This window comes from Calliopsis andreniformis, chromosome 3 (genome assembly GCF_051401765.1).
Source record: "Calliopsis andreniformis isolate RMS-2024a chromosome 3, iyCalAndr_principal, whole genome shotgun sequence".
Taxonomy (NCBI): Eukaryota; Metazoa; Arthropoda; class Insecta; order Hymenoptera; family Andrenidae; genus Calliopsis; species Calliopsis andreniformis.
The window spans coordinates 11558028-11576084 of record NC_135064.1 but is presented as its reverse complement, the minus strand read 5'-3'; the positions used below and the strand labels follow the sequence as shown (position 1 = coordinate 11576084).

The window sequence follows — 18057 nt, the reverse complement described above, 5'->3', positions numbered from 1 at the left end:
GTGCTTGTTTGGTCACAAGGGACACCTGAATACAATTATAAAACCATAAATGAATTTCACTAAATGTTCAGTATTTTGGTTTGAACAACATTAGAATATCTATTTAAAATAAAGTCTACTGAATATGTTAACCTGGATATTAAATAATAGTTGTCTTTCTATCTATATATTTTTTATTATCTAATACTGGCTATAACTTTAGACTACCTGGCCATTAATTTCGTGCATACTGCAAAAACACAGTATAATTATTTAATAAGTTTGATCCATTTAGCTAGAGTACATTACCTACATAGATATTCGCAATGGAATTTATTAGCAAACGCGGTTTAATATTCAGGATTTACATTGCAAAGTGAAATTTCATCGAAAATGGCGGGTGTGTTAAAAGCATTACCTAATGGCATCGCATTCAGCGGGAATATAGACTAGAATAATATGGAAGGGTATATATTATATTTACTTAACTAACTTTACTCAACGATAGATCAAACTAGGACAAAACATTGTCAATTCGCTTCAAGTGTAAGGCCCAGCTTCTCACAGTTGACTCGGTCTCTGTGCAGAAATGCAAAAGGTCGAAGCATGGTTGTCTTATTTGACTCAAGGTTCCCTTAGTCACGTCCAAATGGATCTACTGATTCGGATTCAAGCGCACGTTGTTCTTTGAATTCCGATTCACTTCGTGCGATTCGATTCGAACCTAACGAATCTTAGTTCCATTAACTAATTGCGAGGACACGTCACACCGTAAAATAGCAAACTTTGTCAATTAAATATAATAACGAGCCACGACCTGCTTTTCGAATAAATATAGATACGGTTACCTAGGATCGCATGTTAAACACTGGTTAGGTTGGTGTTAATTAAATGCCAGTTCCACAATTTACTTCGAGACGAGCCATCTTCAAGGAAAGAATGCGAATGCTTTGCTGCGTCATTGTTTACCATTTCTGAATAATTTACTAGATTAGTGCATATAAAATGCTATTTCTTCAAAGTTTTAAATAGACGGATCGATGCTATGCATTAAATCAGTTTAAAGAAGAAAGCATCTGTTGATGTGCATACGTGTTAATAAAATTTATAATAAGAATATTGAATTCTTATTATTTAGCATCAGAAATAATTGGAATTATCCAGTAATTTTTTCTTGGAAATTAAACTTGGAAAATGTGCTGCAGAAATTTCTGAAAATGTAAATTGTCACAATTTATTACATATTGCTTTGTACTTGTGATTTTTATTGAAAAATCAAGATCTATTGAAGAATCAAGATTTTATTGGAGAATGAAAAGCAAGGTTGAAAAATACTACTGACAGTAATGTTTTCACAATTACAGAGATCATAAAATGGAGATTATAGAAAGACTATATTTTAAATAACGACAAAACATGCTACCATTTTTCATCACATCTTTCAAATAAAAAAGTAAAGAAAATAAATGGGTTTTACATGAGTCCCGCAATATACCTATAGAAGTCAGGCGAATAAAGAAAGCCACATCGAAAACAACCAAATAAAAGCTTTATAAATTAAAATGTGAAATTTCTTGAAACACATAAAAAGTCTTTAAAAATTAAATGACATAAAAACGGAGGCACAGTAAAAGCAACATTTATTTATTTTCTAAATTCTGAAATGTATTATTTTCCAAAATTTAGAATAATAAAATTAATCGTTGGTAGAAATGCATAGAATCATGTAGAGAAATGACGTGTACTTGAAATTCGTTTTAAAAATACGACATTATGCGGCAATTTAATATACATATTAACTCCTGCGTGTCCACTGTACTTACTTCCTCTTTCAAACCTACATTCCTGCAATAAAATTCACACCGACATTTAGTTTATGAGTCATTACGGATATTACTCAATCGTCAGGGAGCACGGAACAGGCAAATTGCAGTGATGCACGCAGATATCGTGCGTATTTACTAACTATCATTATATGCACTTATAGTTGTAACTTAGTTGTACAAATTGTATATAATGTTCCTATAAGACTGAGGATTTGGAATTGATCTATTGTAGGATTTCAAATATTAGAATTAAATATAACAGTCTTAAAATCTAATAAGAAATGTATTCGGTTACACTTTACTAAGTCAAGTGTAAAGTGTCGTGCAACAGTCTGCTCTTGAATTTTCAAAGTACCTCTACGTTTATAGTTGTAAAAGTGACTTAAAAGGTTCTGGATCAGAGATGCTTTCAAAGGAGTTATAGAAGATAAAGGCCATTATATCTCTTTCAAACTAACCAGTTAACTTGAATTCAAATTTCTTAATCTGGACAAGATGTTAGGGATTAAAGCTACTGCACAAAATATTTAGAGGAGTGATTTACAGTGGAATGCTAAAATTCGCAACAGATTAGATCATAGCGTGACAAACCGACAAGTATATGACACAAAATATTAAAAGAATAATTGGCGTTTACAAAAGATTTTCATAATTTGCTGATTGATCATCTAGGACCATGCAACAAGAGGAATCCCATAGTGGAATTAAATCCCGCAAATCAGCAGGACCAAGAGTTGGGTCAAACTTTGTGAAAATGACGTCGCCGCTGGCATCAGCGGACAATTAAATTATCGTCGGAGTAGAGTAGATAACGATGCACTCGAGGTACAACATAAACCACGAGTTATGTTGTGCCGGATTATGTGTATACATAACGAGGCACATAGGTGTTTTACCTCTACTCGCGAGTACATCTATGTAGCCAAGAACGGGTCAGATTATTCAGGGATTCAGTCGGTTTAAAGACTTCATAGTGTCCCCACCTGTCGGCACAAACTGTAAATGAAATAATCCTCCTATGCGCGGTTGGTAAAACAGATTCCTACCAAGTGGCGCAATGAAAAATTCATTTTTCACTTTTTATGTTAACATATTCGAAAAACACTTGCGTGTCTTAATACGTAGCACAAAATAATTACACATGTTGTAATTGTAAAATGAGAAGTCTCAGTTTCTAAAAGATTACAGTATATCTGACGTTGTAAGGTAATGTAGCATTGAGTTTATATCTTAATTGAAATCTATGTATAAGGTACAAGTTATATTTTTACCAGAAGGAAATGCATTAAAGGGACTTTTCTCTGAAAAAAACGAGGGTGTAATCAAACGTAAGTCCACAAACAGCAATACCTTAAAAATAAGAATATGTGACTTATGTTGTTTTCTTTACAGTCATAGATAGAAGCATTTCAAACTCATTTGCAATGAGCTAAAATCTCCAAAAAAATAAGTAAATCAATGTTCGCCCTAGAACACAACTATGGAACATTTAGTATCCCATGTGTCTTTATCAATTCAATTTGCACTTAAACAGCTTTTAAAATTTCAAAACAAGTAAAAAATATATAAACATTACTTTTATTATTCAAAATACAGTATAGCATTCTCGTTAAAATAACTTTTCACATTTTCTCAGTTTACTATGCATCCGAAGACTATTCTAAAGAAAAGCTTCGTTTATTTGCAGGACGAGGTGCTGACGATATCAGAGAAAGTGGTGGTTCGGGTTCACGATCTTGTAACATGGCTGTCGCCCACCTTGGAGTGGTCATGGGGTCGAGAAGTGTTCTATCCGCCGACACCTACATCATCCCCAGAGAGCAGTCCGTTGAGATACGAGATACCTCAGCCCCAGGTGCTCACCGATCCTGGCATCGACTTCTCGGATGTCGATAAGCAACAAAAGGAGTACGAAAGCAACCATAGCACCAGGAGGTCGGACTGTGCCTCCCAGACGAAGGTTGTCGTGCTCTCGTATCCCAGGTACTGTCGGTACCGAGCACTGCTGCGTAGACTCGAAGGTGCAGAACCGTCCTGGCTTTGTTCGTCCATAGCAGCCGCACTCGGTGGATTCACCGCTACCCCGGGCACCAGGGTACTCTTCTGTAGAGACACGTTCGATTACCCGGATCTTGAAACCCATGAGCTGCTCTGCAATCATCTAGGTAAGTTGACTTACCCAGTGAATTAAGGGAAGATAGGGCAAGATAGCGTAACAAGGCAAATCAGGGTACACATCGTTCATTTCTTTTGTTCTCACGGTTATCTTATTTTTCTTAGTCTCTTCAATTTCGGTATATAAACTACAATATTTCAGTATATTTATTCTTGAATATTATTAGATACTTTCTTAAAGTATTTAGGTATTTTTGTGTTCACAGAAATTATTCGTAAACAAATACAATTGTATTAATAAGTTTTATTAAGTTAATCGTCATAAAGAAAGAAATAGTAATTTTTGACGAAATTAAAAAATTATTGTTTTTACTGGAAAATTATTGATAGTTTATTTATAGCAATGGGAAACTGGGCAAAATAGTAAGAAATGTATCGAACCCCCAAAACAAAACTTTTTTCCTTTATATTTCTCGTTGATTAGAATAAAAAGGGCGAATGTTTCTTGCTCGACTTCGTAAAAATTACCCGAGAAACGCATTCATACATTTTGTATTTTCCGAAAGAAGTAATACAAATAGGAAGCATTATATTATAATACATCATGAATAAGACTGCTATTTAAATTCAATTTACGTCATGTCAGCCACGCAAACACGTAACTATAAAGGATTTGTTTCAATATAATACTATCTGCAGAAAAAGAACTACATATATGATTAATTAATTACGAGAATATAGACAATTATTTACCGACAGAGATTCCGAGCAAGCGACGATCGCGGCGAACAATTGTAAAGCAGTTTATAACGTGATTTAAAAACAACAGACAGCACCGCGCGTATGGCTAGCCACGAGGAACGTTAAAAGGTTCGGTCGCGCACGTCTTTTTGGCCACGCGTTGCTTTATCGTCCAGGCGATTTTTAACAGCACAAGGGACAAGGGTAATCCGGATTAAGATGCACAGAACAAACGACTGTCTCTAATATTAGATTCGAAACGTGGTTTCACAGTTTATTACGTTTTTAGTATATCCTCACGTTATTTAATACCGCGAGAATAATATTGCGTTGTTGTGACAGAAGAATTGTGCGACACGTATCGTTATTCGTCTGACGTCTGTTTAACCTATTCGTTTATACTGGTGATAAACGAAATGGCAATAGTAATGAAAATCAGGGATAATCAAATAGTGTATTTTAAAATGATCGGTGAGTAATTATACAAACAGAATATTATACGTTTGTTGTGTAAAAGCAACGCAAAACCGGTTGAGTTTTAAGGTGAAAACACGTGCACATGGCATAGATACGTATCACTAACCGGAAATGAATATGTGCATAGACATTGTGTTACAATAAACGCAGAGTGTGATGTTCTTTTAGCGATTTTTTGCAACAATATTGCGCAGTGTGAAGTGAATGGTGATGTAAATTTGATAATTCGTTGTGTTTTTCTTTGACAAGACTGAAACTTTAAATTTAATATTTACTAGCTATATTGTATTACATCGCTGCATTGTGTTGGCAATGACAGCGTGACGTAAATATAAATTACTAATTGCGAACTCTCGTTACGTATCGTGATTAATTGTTGTTCCGTGATTAGTGAAATGCTATTCAACGTGTATTTGAATAATAATTAATGCTGCAGGAGAATGTAATTGCATGGCATTGATTCATTCTTCTCTTTATCGTAAATCTTCATACGAAAAATTTAATGAAATATGTGCTATTTCGTATTCAGTTTTTGCATATAATCTCTGCTCGTTAAGAAAAATGGAGAACATTATGCAATTATAATTCATGGATGTAAGACGGAAATCGTACGAGACAGGAACTATCGTGTTATTTAACCGTTCATTCCAACCGTCAATCTCTTTGTGTTACGTCAAAATAAACAAACAGTATTCTTGCAACTGTTACTATGTTGTTAGGAAAAAATATGCAGTGCTAACTGGATACCAAGATATTTCGGTGCAATTCATAATGTTGTATAGTTTTTTTATTAACGTAATAATTTTGTATAGATACTTTTGATATTTTTTTTCGCACGTATGCAACGAAAATTAAATTAAATTAAGAGCTCTATTCAGATTGTTTTAATAATTACAATAATAACTGTCAGATGCAGAGATACATCATAAAGTGGATTAAAGATTTTAGTTATTACAGAATTTTATTAATAAGTAAAATTCCAGAATACATTTTAAATGTAACAAAATTTATGTGAAAGATTTATAGATACTATAGAGTAGGTGGTATAGATTTCCATAAATTTTTCTTTGGTTATTTCTTTTCCTTTTATTGTCTTCTATTTTCTATCCTTTTTTTTACTTTACTTACTATTATCATTACTCTTATCGCCATTCCTATTAGTGTGTGTTCTCTTCTTTTTCATTGTAGATGTTATCATTGCTATTTATCTTGGATAATTATTTTGTTATCATTAGTATGCTATTCTTATAACCATCTCTATTACTGTTTCTATTACCTCTGCTATTACCATTTTCTTATTTTTTACAATTGTATATTAATTATATTCTACTTCTGCGAATTATATTCTACCACTTGCAGTCGTAAATACGTAAATAACAAATTCCTCTCATGTTAAACCCCGGGAAATGAAACTATGTACCCCTTTAAAAAGGAAATTAACTCTAGATTCGTTGCTACAAATGTGTCTTTGTTTAATTTTTCAGCGCCAAAATTGAAAGGGAGGCCGAGAAGGAAGCGCAAAAAGCGCAGCGCTTCGCCTGGTGAATCAAGTAATGAAAGCGAGGCTTCCGTCGCGTCGACATCGAAGAGCACGTCAGCAAGTTCCAACATGGTGTCGACTGTTGGCAGGCCACCCTCGTCTGTCGTACGGCGAAGCGAGAGGAACTCCAGCGCCGAAGAAAAGAAGTTCATCACGGACGTGCAGAATTTCATGAACTCGCGGGGTACGCCTGTCGGAAAGATGCCACTGCTGGGCTACAGGCAGAGTCAGTATCTGCGATTTTCTTGTCGACAATTGGTTGCGAAATTTAAATACTTTTCAGATGGCACACGCTTGCAAGGAAAGGTCACAGCAGCAGAGTTACCGATTTTTATTGACTTTTTCCTTTTAGCGAATCTGAAGAGAAACCACTGAATAGTAATAAAAACGTGCTTTCACAGGTGCTTGTAAATCCTTATACCTTACAACTTTTAATGTAGATTTATGTGGATTCGCAAAAAGAGCACCGATTAAAGTGGATAATTTCACTGCTGTGATCTCTTCTTGTCAGTTTTACAAGTTCATTCATTCTTTATTAAATTGAAGTAATGGTTGGTACTGTTCAAAGCTGATATACAGCAGTGTTTCCTTTTGACAAATAACGTTTAAATTGAAGGCATTTGAAACGAGCATTGCAATAAGAGAGATATTTTTTTTGCAGTTGATCTCTTCCTGTTTTATACGAAAGTGCAAATGCTGGGTGGATATGACTCTGTCAGTGCTGGTCGCCTTTGGAAGAGCATCTATGACGACATAGGTGGTAATACAGGATCTACCAGTGCTGCGACTATTACTCGTCGACATTATGAAAGGTAAAGTGTCTTGAATAGGATCTGTCATTATATTCAAAGATTTTCGTTAATTAAATTCATAATCTTTTTTATGCAGGCTGCTGTTACCCTATGAAAGGTATCAGAGGGGAGAAGAAGCAAAAGTGAGACTGACGCCAGGAAGACGTACTAAGACTAGTAGTGTATCAGAAGAGTCTGATGATGTTAAGCAAGAAACCAATGATCGATATCCATCAGAAACACCTCCACCCATAGAAGCAAGTCTTACCACTACGACCCCTCCTCTTCAACCAATTATATCAACAGCAGTAAGTGTCTCAGAAGTAGCCACAATTAATGATAATTTGTTATCTAATACGATTATCTTATATTATTTTTTTTTGCAGCCGTTCCTTTCGGGTGAGAAACCTAAGACGGAGACTGGCAAAACGTCGTCTCTACGTAGTGTACGAGTGAAGCCAGAACGCCTGAAGTCATTAAACACTATGATTGCCAATAGTACACCGTCGCCCAGCCAGCAAACCAACCAACTGCCAAGTCCACCACCTTCCTCTAACACGTCAATCTCAACGCCGAGCAGTACACCCTCCACAACACCCACGAACGGTACTGGAAGTCAAAGCGTCCTAGAGAGGCAGCTAAATAGTCCTCTGATATCGCAGCAAGTACCACCATCGTGTTCTCCGGTCCTACCGGTCACTACAGTAGCAACGAATGCTTCTACAGTTGTAACGCTAACTCCGCCGCCAGAGAAGGACATGAAGGAGATTAAGCTAGATCCAAAACAGACCACCCTGCTGGCACAGGGCAAGGAAAACATCCCGCTGTTCGGCGAGAAGTCAATTTTCGCAGAGAAGGCGATAGTGCCGCCTAGGTCGCCTGAAGTGATCGATCTCGAGTCGGAAAGCGACACGAGTAGGGACAAGATAATCATTCCCAGCTTCAAGAAGCGTAAACTCGAGATCCTTCGCGAAGGTGGTTTGGAAGTTACTGCCGTTGATTTGGACACGCGACCGAGCGTGATACAAAGCAATCCCCCGGCCCCAGCGACGATGAAAACCGAAGAAAGGCCACCAATATCGTACCCTCTTCCAGTCACGCCGAATTCCATTCCTAAGTTGATTTCCGTCACTGTAACGCCAGACATTGGTCACATGTTATCGTCGCCGCAGGAGCATCAGCATCCTCATCACCAGGCACGGTTACAAGTACCGAATAAACAGCCGCCTGTTCACCATAATAACAACAACATCACAATGAACAACAACAATATGGTGAATAGTCGCGTGATAAACCTCGGTACTTCGAACAATAGTGCGTTGTTGCAGTTATATGCGAACGCAAATGTTCCACCACCCATGTCGTCGACAATCCCTCAAACAAATCATCGTTTCGTACCACCGACTGTCCCTAATGGCAGGATATTTCCGCCCAGGGTGACGCAGTCGAGGTCAATATTCGCGCACAACGAAAGAACTGTTTACGGAGATCCGAAAGATATTCTTATCTCCCCAAAGTATCGTCCTTCGCTACACCGTTTGCAGCATCCGCAGCAGCACATACATTGTAACAACGATCTAATAGCGCATGGAGGGGTGTTGGATTTGGCACAAAGGACCACCGATAAACCGGTGTTCCCGAGGCCGAATCTAGAAATAGTGAAAGTACCTGTAGTGCCAAGGCCTAATCCATTAAACCTGGAGATGAGGTATTCGTCCGCGGCTAAAGAGAAACCAACAGATTGTTCGAAACGAAGTACCTTTCCTGGCTACCAGAACATGCTCGACAGCCGAACTATGGCGTCGAACAACCTGGAGATCACGATCGTGAACCCAAATAAACAAAAGAGCAATCATACGAGTGCACCGACGCCGGTTCGTGTACCCAGTCCACCTAACAGAGGTAATACGATACCTATGCAGAGAAGGCAACAGGTGAATGGGAAGTATACGACGACGAGGAGTGAGCCAGTTTCACCGTACACGCCAAGGAAGCCAAGTAGTCACCCTGTCATACCGAATGTACCTAACTTGAATCACTTGAACAGTGGGAACTACCCTAGACTAACGCCCATGCAGCAACAAGTCAGTATAGACAGGAGAAAAAACATAGAAACGGGTGGTAAGGAGCAGCAACAGTCACAGCATCAACAACGTAGAATTAGCGAAGGCGACAAGTCGTTGATGGCGCAGCAGCAACAACCACAACAACAACAGGACTCAAGGCAAGCCGAGGCCAACAGGCGACATAGTGTCCCTAATATACCCTCGGGCTTCGTACCTACTGTACCACAAAACAATCCAGCCTTCCTACCGCAACTGCCAACAAACACGTCCGGCAAGTTCCTACCGATTTTGGACCCGATGTACTATTCCGCGTTCTACAATGGCTTATTCCCGCCGCCGATTCCGCCCACGGCTCCTGCGTCGTTTCTCTCGCCGGAATTCAGCGCGTATTACAAAGAATTATTTGCTTCCTCGCAACCAAGACTGGGGATGGCGGGGCAGCACCAACCGGCTGCCCCAACATCGAAGTAGACAAAGAAATGGGATCTCATATAGGTTGGTCGACGCAGCGAACGTCGGCCTTGTTTTCTAAAGACAAATAGATCCGTCGGGTTTCCTCGCCTCGAATCTATTTTCGTTCTAGAATCGTTTCAAAGATATTCCTCGTACGTGTCAATAAAGGACAATTGAACGAAATAGTGAATCAAATGGCACGTCTGTCACATGATTTAAGGATTCGTTTCCGTTCACAATTTGAACGTTGTCTCTTTGAGCACTCTTCTTGTAATGCTTTATTGTACAAGATATCCTGGGATGCACATAGATTCGTGGTACGGCTGTAAAGAGGGAGGGTATCGCGAATATTTGGACACCCCGTGTAGAGGGAGAGTACAGTTTAAACTATTGTATAGATCGTCAGGAGGAGACTGGAGGTTCGATGACGAACGAATAATTTACAGTGAAAAATAGATGTGTACATGCATATATTATGCAATAAATTAGGTAATAATTTTTTATATGTAACGATATAATACGAGAGTACTACTTCGTTTGTAAATGAAGAAACAGTGAATGGATGTTTCGGTCTTATTTTAATTTTTTATATTTCAAGAGAGAATATTCGATATTAAGGGAGTGAAAAAAAGAGCGTACTAAAGCACTGTGATAACGATCAAAAAGGTGATGAAAAAAGGGGAGGAAAAAAAAGTATGCTGTACTCATTAGACGTGCGATGTGAATACAGTTGACTCTTTTCATACGGAATATATATGACGACTTTTCTACGTTTGTTCTTTACGATATTTAGGTGTGTGTGTATAAGCCGCAACGTCGAACGCAAGGAATAATAAACCAAGTTGGACTACGATTTTTTATTTTCGTTCACTATTATTATTTTTTTTTTTTAAATACAGATTCTTCAAGAGATTAATTCAATTCTCTGTCGCGTAGGGTCATAATTCCTTCATTTCGAACGTGCGATGTGATAACTAAATGAATATGTATAAATATATATATATATATATACATATAAAAGTAAAGAAAGAATGCATATATATATATGTGTATGTATATATGTATATGCGAGATCTTTAGCCGACGGATCGTCAGAACGTATATGTAATTGTTTATTGTATAATGGATAAATCTTAAATAGTAGCGTATACCGATTGCGAGAAAAACCTTTATTCTACCGTGTAAGTTTAGACAATTTTCATTGTATCTCTCGACAAATACACACGATCACCTCACACACACATAAGAACACGTCTCTGTAGTCAGCTCTAACAAAATTAAGTGCACGCAAGCGATGTTTATTAGCAACGAGATATTGTACATATTGTATATAATCACGTATTCGTTAAGATAGACAAATCCCCTGCATTGTATCTTTCAACATTACACATTAAAAGAACCGTAAAGGTTTAGACGAGTGTGTGTGTGTGTGTGTACAGGCTGTCTGACTTGTGTGGCCAACGATAGTCGTATCGCTACGTATATATATATATAAATATACATATACATAGAAATATTCTAACTAGGGTGCAATGCAATATTTTGCAAAATACTTTTAGAGAAAAGGTCTCTTGTACAATTGACGACGAGGTCAAGGAAAGAAAGAAAAAAAAAAAGCCGACAAGTACGCTTCAGTTTTTATCAGCGTGTACGCTGTATTATCAGAAAGGAGAAAGATTTCATTTGTCTTTGGTTAAACGAGCACCACCCATGATCGACTGATTTCTAGAACGCGCGTGATCGCTGCCGGAAGCGATCGAACATCGCGGGCCACCGATCGCATTTGGAAAGGGAAGAAACTTAAGAAGCAGAAAATTGAGAACCGATGCGGTGTATCCATGTTAAATGTAGACGTATCGATAGAATTTGTTCGTTTTAGGATACTCTGATAAAGATGATGAAAAACAAAAACACAAAAATAAATATCAGAATAACGTTAAAGCGCATTCGTAATCCTAAGAGGTCCTCAGTGGACCGATACTAGTGAAAATCAGATTTCTATTATCGATGTCTTTCAAAGAATAAGTTGTTCAAGTTTGTATGAAGGTTCTTTCGCGAGACAAAAACGAAAAATTAAGAGTGAGGTGTGCGTAGTCGCGACTTACGGAAATGCAGTTGTTCGAAGGAGGTCTTCCGGTGACGCCCGACGCGTTCAAAGTAGCCATTCCCTTATTTTCATCGGTCCAAGTCGCTGTAACATAAATGGCAGCACGTGTATTAGTTTTCGTTTCGTACCGCGAACTTTCGTATACGGTTTAAGATAATTATACAGTTCGGATGGTGCTACTTTGTGAAAGACTCGTTTCATTTCGTTCGAATTCTCGTGGAAGCTATCGGGAATCAACGGAGACCATCGGCAGCGTGAAAGAATCTTGAGATCTTGAAACAGATCTTCGCGTCCAAGTCTGATAAATCGTATTCGAAGGTAAAAAGAAAAGACTTCTCTGATTTCAACGTGCGTGTGTGTATATAATAAAAAGACGGATACGTTACTTTTGCGATTCGATGACATAATTCTGCGGAGGGGCCGTTTAACAATGGTTAAGAGCAGAAGGAAAAGTGAATGAAAGCGACTGGAAGCGACGACGAGACACGCGGCGTGAAGGAAGACAAATTTTTCTTTTTCTCGGAATACAAATGAAGAAATGGAAAGAAGAAAACGTGAAAGGGCTTGTAACGAGAATACGTGCCATAAAACTGCTTAGGTAGTGACTTTGAAAATAGAACGATGACGACGGTCGTTTGTATGTGCTTTTAAACGAGCCCTTTATCGATTAGAGAGACTAAACTAAAACGAGTGCTAGAAGAAAATTTAAACGACGAAAATGAAAGAAGCAAACGGAAGTGCAAAATTCCATACGGAAAGATTTGTGTAATTTCTCTTTATGTTTTGTTACCCGTGGTTGTTTTTTTTTTTAATTTCAAATGGTATAGCATGCAAGGAACAATGGAAGTGAGAGGTAGAAATAAGCGAAAGGACGTATGAGAGAGAGAGAGAGCAACGGGAGACGAATGCACGAGTGAGAGAATATAGTGAGAGAGAAAGAGAAAGTTAGAGAACGATTCGTATTCAAAAAAAAAAAAATAAGAGGAAAGAAAGTCTATGTTCGTTTTTCTTTTGCGAATTTTTTCTTCATTTTGTATACTTAGCAGTGACTTTTTAGCGTTATCCCTCGTTTCCCAATTTAATAATAATTATTATACGATACAAAATATTTTTTATTATATGGGCATTTCAGTTCCTACAAATTGGAAATAAAATATCTATCACGAACGTTTTTTTTTTTTGAGTATTCGAGTATTTCGAGCGAGCAAGCAGTATTTCGCTTTAGACACTTAACTTCTAACTCAACGGATTTTGTACTCGACATTTGTTTTCGGTAAGGTTACACTCACTTGCTACCGTCTTGAATAAATAACATCAAAGAATTATGTACATACTAGCGGAAAAAAGTAAAAGAATCTGAAAAAAAAAAAAATGTATTTACCAATGAACGCAGCCTGAATTCCTTCGGTTTATATACCTCCGATGCATGAGTGCTATGAACTCGACGAAATGACCGAAAAGCGACGAAAAAGACGACGGCGCGGAATGCACGGGCATGTGCCGCGAAATTTAAAATCTCTTTACGGTGGCTATAAACTGGTAACCTGTTTAACCAGTTCGGTAATGGTAGACGCGGGAACAGTTTGCCTCGTGAAATCGTTTATACTCCGTTTTTCCACCTGATTATTTTCTATTGCTACGATTTCTTCCGTACGATTATTTCCATCAAAAGAAAAGAGATGTAACCTATTTTTCTTTCAATAACTCTATGTAACAACGAATTATAAAAAATTGCGATCTATTTTGTTATTTTAAATGCATCTAAATTTACGCGACAAACAGAGACAAAATAAGAAACTTTGTACGTGATATCGAACGTACAATTGCTTTTGTTTTATAAAAAATGGTATTTCAGAAATCGAATAACCTATTTAATTCGAATATTAATTATCGGTTGTCGGCATAAAAGTTCATTTCGCGATCGAAACCCGCAACTGGCATTGTTGCAGCATATTGCTGCAGGAATACAAAGGTATGTTAGGATTACGCACGTAGAGAATAGAACAAGGTAGGTATAGTGGAATTGTGTTTACCTCTCCATCCTCCGATGACAATTGGAGTAAATATACTCCCGTAGTAGAATAGTCATATACCGCCACATGCTAAACTATCTTTGTGTACCTCAGCTCTGTCACGAATCTGCATTCAAGAGTGAAATTCGCCAAAAATTCTGGTCATGCTTCATTAGATTAATAACTACGGGCACTGATTCATTCTCGAATCTGTTTCGCCATTTTTTTCCAATACGGTATTCCCAGCAGCATTCCCGCCAAGTAATTCTCTTGCAGAGGGCGCCACTGAAGCCTATATTTTAGCTTCATAAATTAGGAAGAGGGATTATTGTTTTTCTGTTGATAAGAAACGTATACCTACAAAGTTTTATTGAATATTTAAACAGTACAAAATGCATCCTTTTATATTCTTTGAATAAATAAAACCACGTGAGACTATTAATAGCGCTTCAATGCATTTGTCTCACTGGAATCCCAGGTACTTTAATTATATTACCATTAATTATTGAAGGACTACGACTGAATGGTGATCAGTTTTATAGTTTTAGATAATAAGAAAAATCAAAACGAAGTACAAGAATTTTTTTGAATACGTTCTCAGTCGGTAAGAATTTGTCGCTAGTGCAGCGATATCGATCGAGGGCATAGGCGAAAAAGGTTGCGCAGGTGTGGATAGAGGCGCGGAGCTTTCTCGGACGCGTTCGAACATTGCGGTGACGAGTACGTCATATCTTCGCGTTTCGTGCGAACCAGGGAATGCATATAACCAATGCGAAGCCGTCTTCCGCCCGGTTCTCGCGAACACTTCACCCACCAGACAATAGTTTACCGTATCGACCTATTCTCCCTCCTGCCCCGTGCTCGACCTCCCCCTTCACGGCTCTTTCCCATCCACCTCCTCTCGTGCCACCCCGTTCCAACCAACCACGAACTTGCTCTTCTGGCCTTCCCTTCATACCTTTCCGCAGATCCAACTTGTTTCTGTGTGCCGTGAACTCTAGAGTTTCCGACTCCACTTAGGAACAGCTGCGAACAGTTTACGAGTAGCTCGGATCCTTTCGCATATTTCCTTATGTACTTTGGGTCGTGACTTCTTTCGTTAAACCTTACGACTGCTTATCGTAAATCTTTTTTAAACACTTCGATTGAAACTTCAATATCTTTATAATTCACGCCAGTTCCAAATGGAGCTATTGCTACTACCTCGACACTTTTTTATATTCTTTGCTTCTATCTTTAATGTCGAGATGTGTAGTAATCAGGGAATATGGAATAGATTCTAAAGTGGAGAAGTTGTCAGAATATTAACTTATCCTTACAAAAAATTACAGCCGCAGCTAAATCTTACCATAATAGGAGCCATTTGATTCGCAATTCTGAAGATGCATAACGTGTTATTGTTAAATATTATTATTATTATATAAGATTAATAGGTTTCTTTAAAAAATACATCTACGAAACATCTGCCTGAAAAAATAAGTTTATTATCATTTTACTTTGATCAATTTTAATGCTAATAAAAAGACTCAAACATCTACAATAAGTGTCTAGAAGAGTCCCATATGCCAAGTAGTGGTTGGACCACATTTAGAATAATTGCTTACACATAGTCGAGAATAAGAGAAGCTTGTTCAAGTTCGAGCGCCGCTCATAGACCGCCCTCAGCTCGAGGTTTCCGAAGGTCGAGATTTGTTCCAAAGTTTGTATGAATGAAACTTATCCTAATATCTGCTGTGAACGGCGCACGGCTTTCTTCGGGCAGTTCTGGCCAGGGGATGGACGAAAGTGCGGAAAGTCCACGGGGGAGGGAGTACGTGCGGCCAAGGGTGGTCGTTTCGGCTCGTCGTCCGGATCGTTTCAGCCAGGGTCAGTGGAACGTGCTTGTGTACGAACTGTCCGCAACTGTCATTCACCTCGCAGCTCGCCGCGCGTTCCCAGTAGATATTTCCGCATGGTTTCACGGGAAAAGATTACTGCGAAAGGGGAAAAATTGCTGCACCTCGCTGGGATGAGTTTTCGCGGTCAGAAGTAGCTTTCTCGCTGATTTGAACAGGTAGGATGTAACGAAACTTCTAACAGAATTAATTAGAAGTTTCATTGTAATGCTTATTGCCAACTGTTTAAATCATGTATGATAGCGCAGAAGTTTGACATGTTTCAAGGTTCATGTTTGTTGTAAATCTTGTACGCAATTTCGCTACGTCATGGTGAAGTTGTGCATGGTGTACATGGCAATTGCATTAGTTGTAAGCTGTTACTTTTTACTACTAGTGTTAACATTCATTTTATTATTAGAGAATTGGAAAATGCCGGATTGGGTCGATAACTGAATCGGTGAATTGAAACATAGTACAAATCCAAAACCACATTTTGAGATATTTGGTCCCAACTTGTAGTTCTATGCGTTTTCTATCTAGTTTTAAGATTATTTGAAAATGATTAATTTTACATTTGTGCTGTTCTTCAACTCTTTTCAAATATTATAATCTTTACAAAAATATTGTAAAATCCATTTTCACTTTAAGATGTACCTATACTTTATATATACTAAAAGCATAATTACGTATTTTACTTTGGGGATTGAAATTAAATTTCAAGGCAAATCGAACCAAACAGTGTACAAGGGGTAATGTAAGTTAGCACTGCAAAATGTCGTCACGTCACTATTCTAGTGATCCTTTCATTTGTGTGAAAGCAATCATGTAAGTATCGTTAACAAATTCGTAGCTCAGAATCCACTTGACATCGCACATCGTTGGTTAAATGTCATTATTAATTAATACGAAGAAAAAAACAAACAGGACAGACAGGATTCGCATAAAGTTTGTTAAACTCTCCTCTCCGGAATAGAGTTAAAAGAAACTTATCTTCGTTTCTTCGACAAACTTCAACAGCGCATCATTCGCAATTTGCATTGAAAACTTTTAAGCGTTCTGTCCCGCGGTTTGCCGGTTATCGCGCATGATGACGAACCTAGAAACTTTAGAACGCTTTTACGTTATTTCGCCACATAACGACGCAGTCACTATTCACCACCGAAGGCGTTGCATTTAACGCAAAAAAAGGATGCTCCTCTTCGGCACGTCTCGTTCTCTTTGCGGGCCATTCAAGGCTCTAATTACACGTGTATCGTTCATTGAGCTTCCGCGTGAAAAGCTGGCCTCGTTAGGCGAACCGCGGCGACGCCGTTTTCCGCCACGCCGGCGTTCCTCGTTCGACGACGCATCAGCTGTCACTGAAGGCAACTTTTCACCGTCTCCGAGACATAAAAGGCGGCCATACTGACCCCAAATCGCGGGTTATCGAATCGTGCCTTCACCGACAGATAGGCATCAAGATGCCGTGCCTACTGACACACAGTTCGCTAAGCGACGTTCGCGTGACAGCGAGCGAAACGTCCTCCTATGCTCGTGATTTCTCGTCAGGCAGCCGCGACCTTGATTGTTCTTTAAAGGCCGAAAATTCGATCCATGATCGATGATCTGTGCTCTTGTGGTTGATAGTTCGCGGGGGAACTTAAATTATGGTGAGTTTTCTTTCTTTTGGAATATCTTGAGGAGCAGTGGCAGAAGAGCCCAAGCCAATGAACGATAATGGAACACGTGAAAGATGGAACTCAGCAGCATCTTGCTTTCAGGTAGATATGTTTTTAAATTTGAAATTAAGGTACTAGTTAGGATTGAATTTTTCGAGAGAAGATACTCAAGTCTTCACAGCGACCTTAAGTGGCGTCTCGCATCACTTCACGATTTTATAACAGTACATGTTTGGAGGCAGTGAATGGGGGACGGAGGGGACAGTACGAACTTCCGTAGAACGTTGTTTAAGTCTCGTACAGCGACAATCAATGTTATTGCTGTGGTTTCTTTAGTAATACCTCAGTCTCAAAAATATTCTGTTTTCATATTAATAAACAGAATAGTTCTTACATTAAATGACTCATTTTCTTA

General features: G+C 38.3%; 1 protein-coding gene across 1 annotated transcript in view; it reads left to right on the top strand.

The window, feature by feature from the left end:
• LOC143177564 (uncharacterized) overlaps positions 1-13264 on the top strand; it is a 271830-nt gene extending 258566 nt beyond the window's left edge. Inside the window, exons 3-7 of the mRNA XM_076375564.1 lie at positions 3493-3970; positions 6623-6904; positions 7340-7490; positions 7567-7777; positions 7856-13264. Of these exons, the coding sequence (XP_076231679.1) occupies positions 3493-3970; positions 6623-6904; positions 7340-7490; positions 7567-7777; positions 7856-10006 (3273 nt within the window). The 3' untranslated portion in view covers positions 10007-13264. The remainder of the gene's footprint in view (positions 1-3492; positions 3971-6622; positions 6905-7339; positions 7491-7566; positions 7778-7855) is intronic.
• The last annotated feature ends 4793 nt before the right edge of the window (positions 13265-18057 follow it).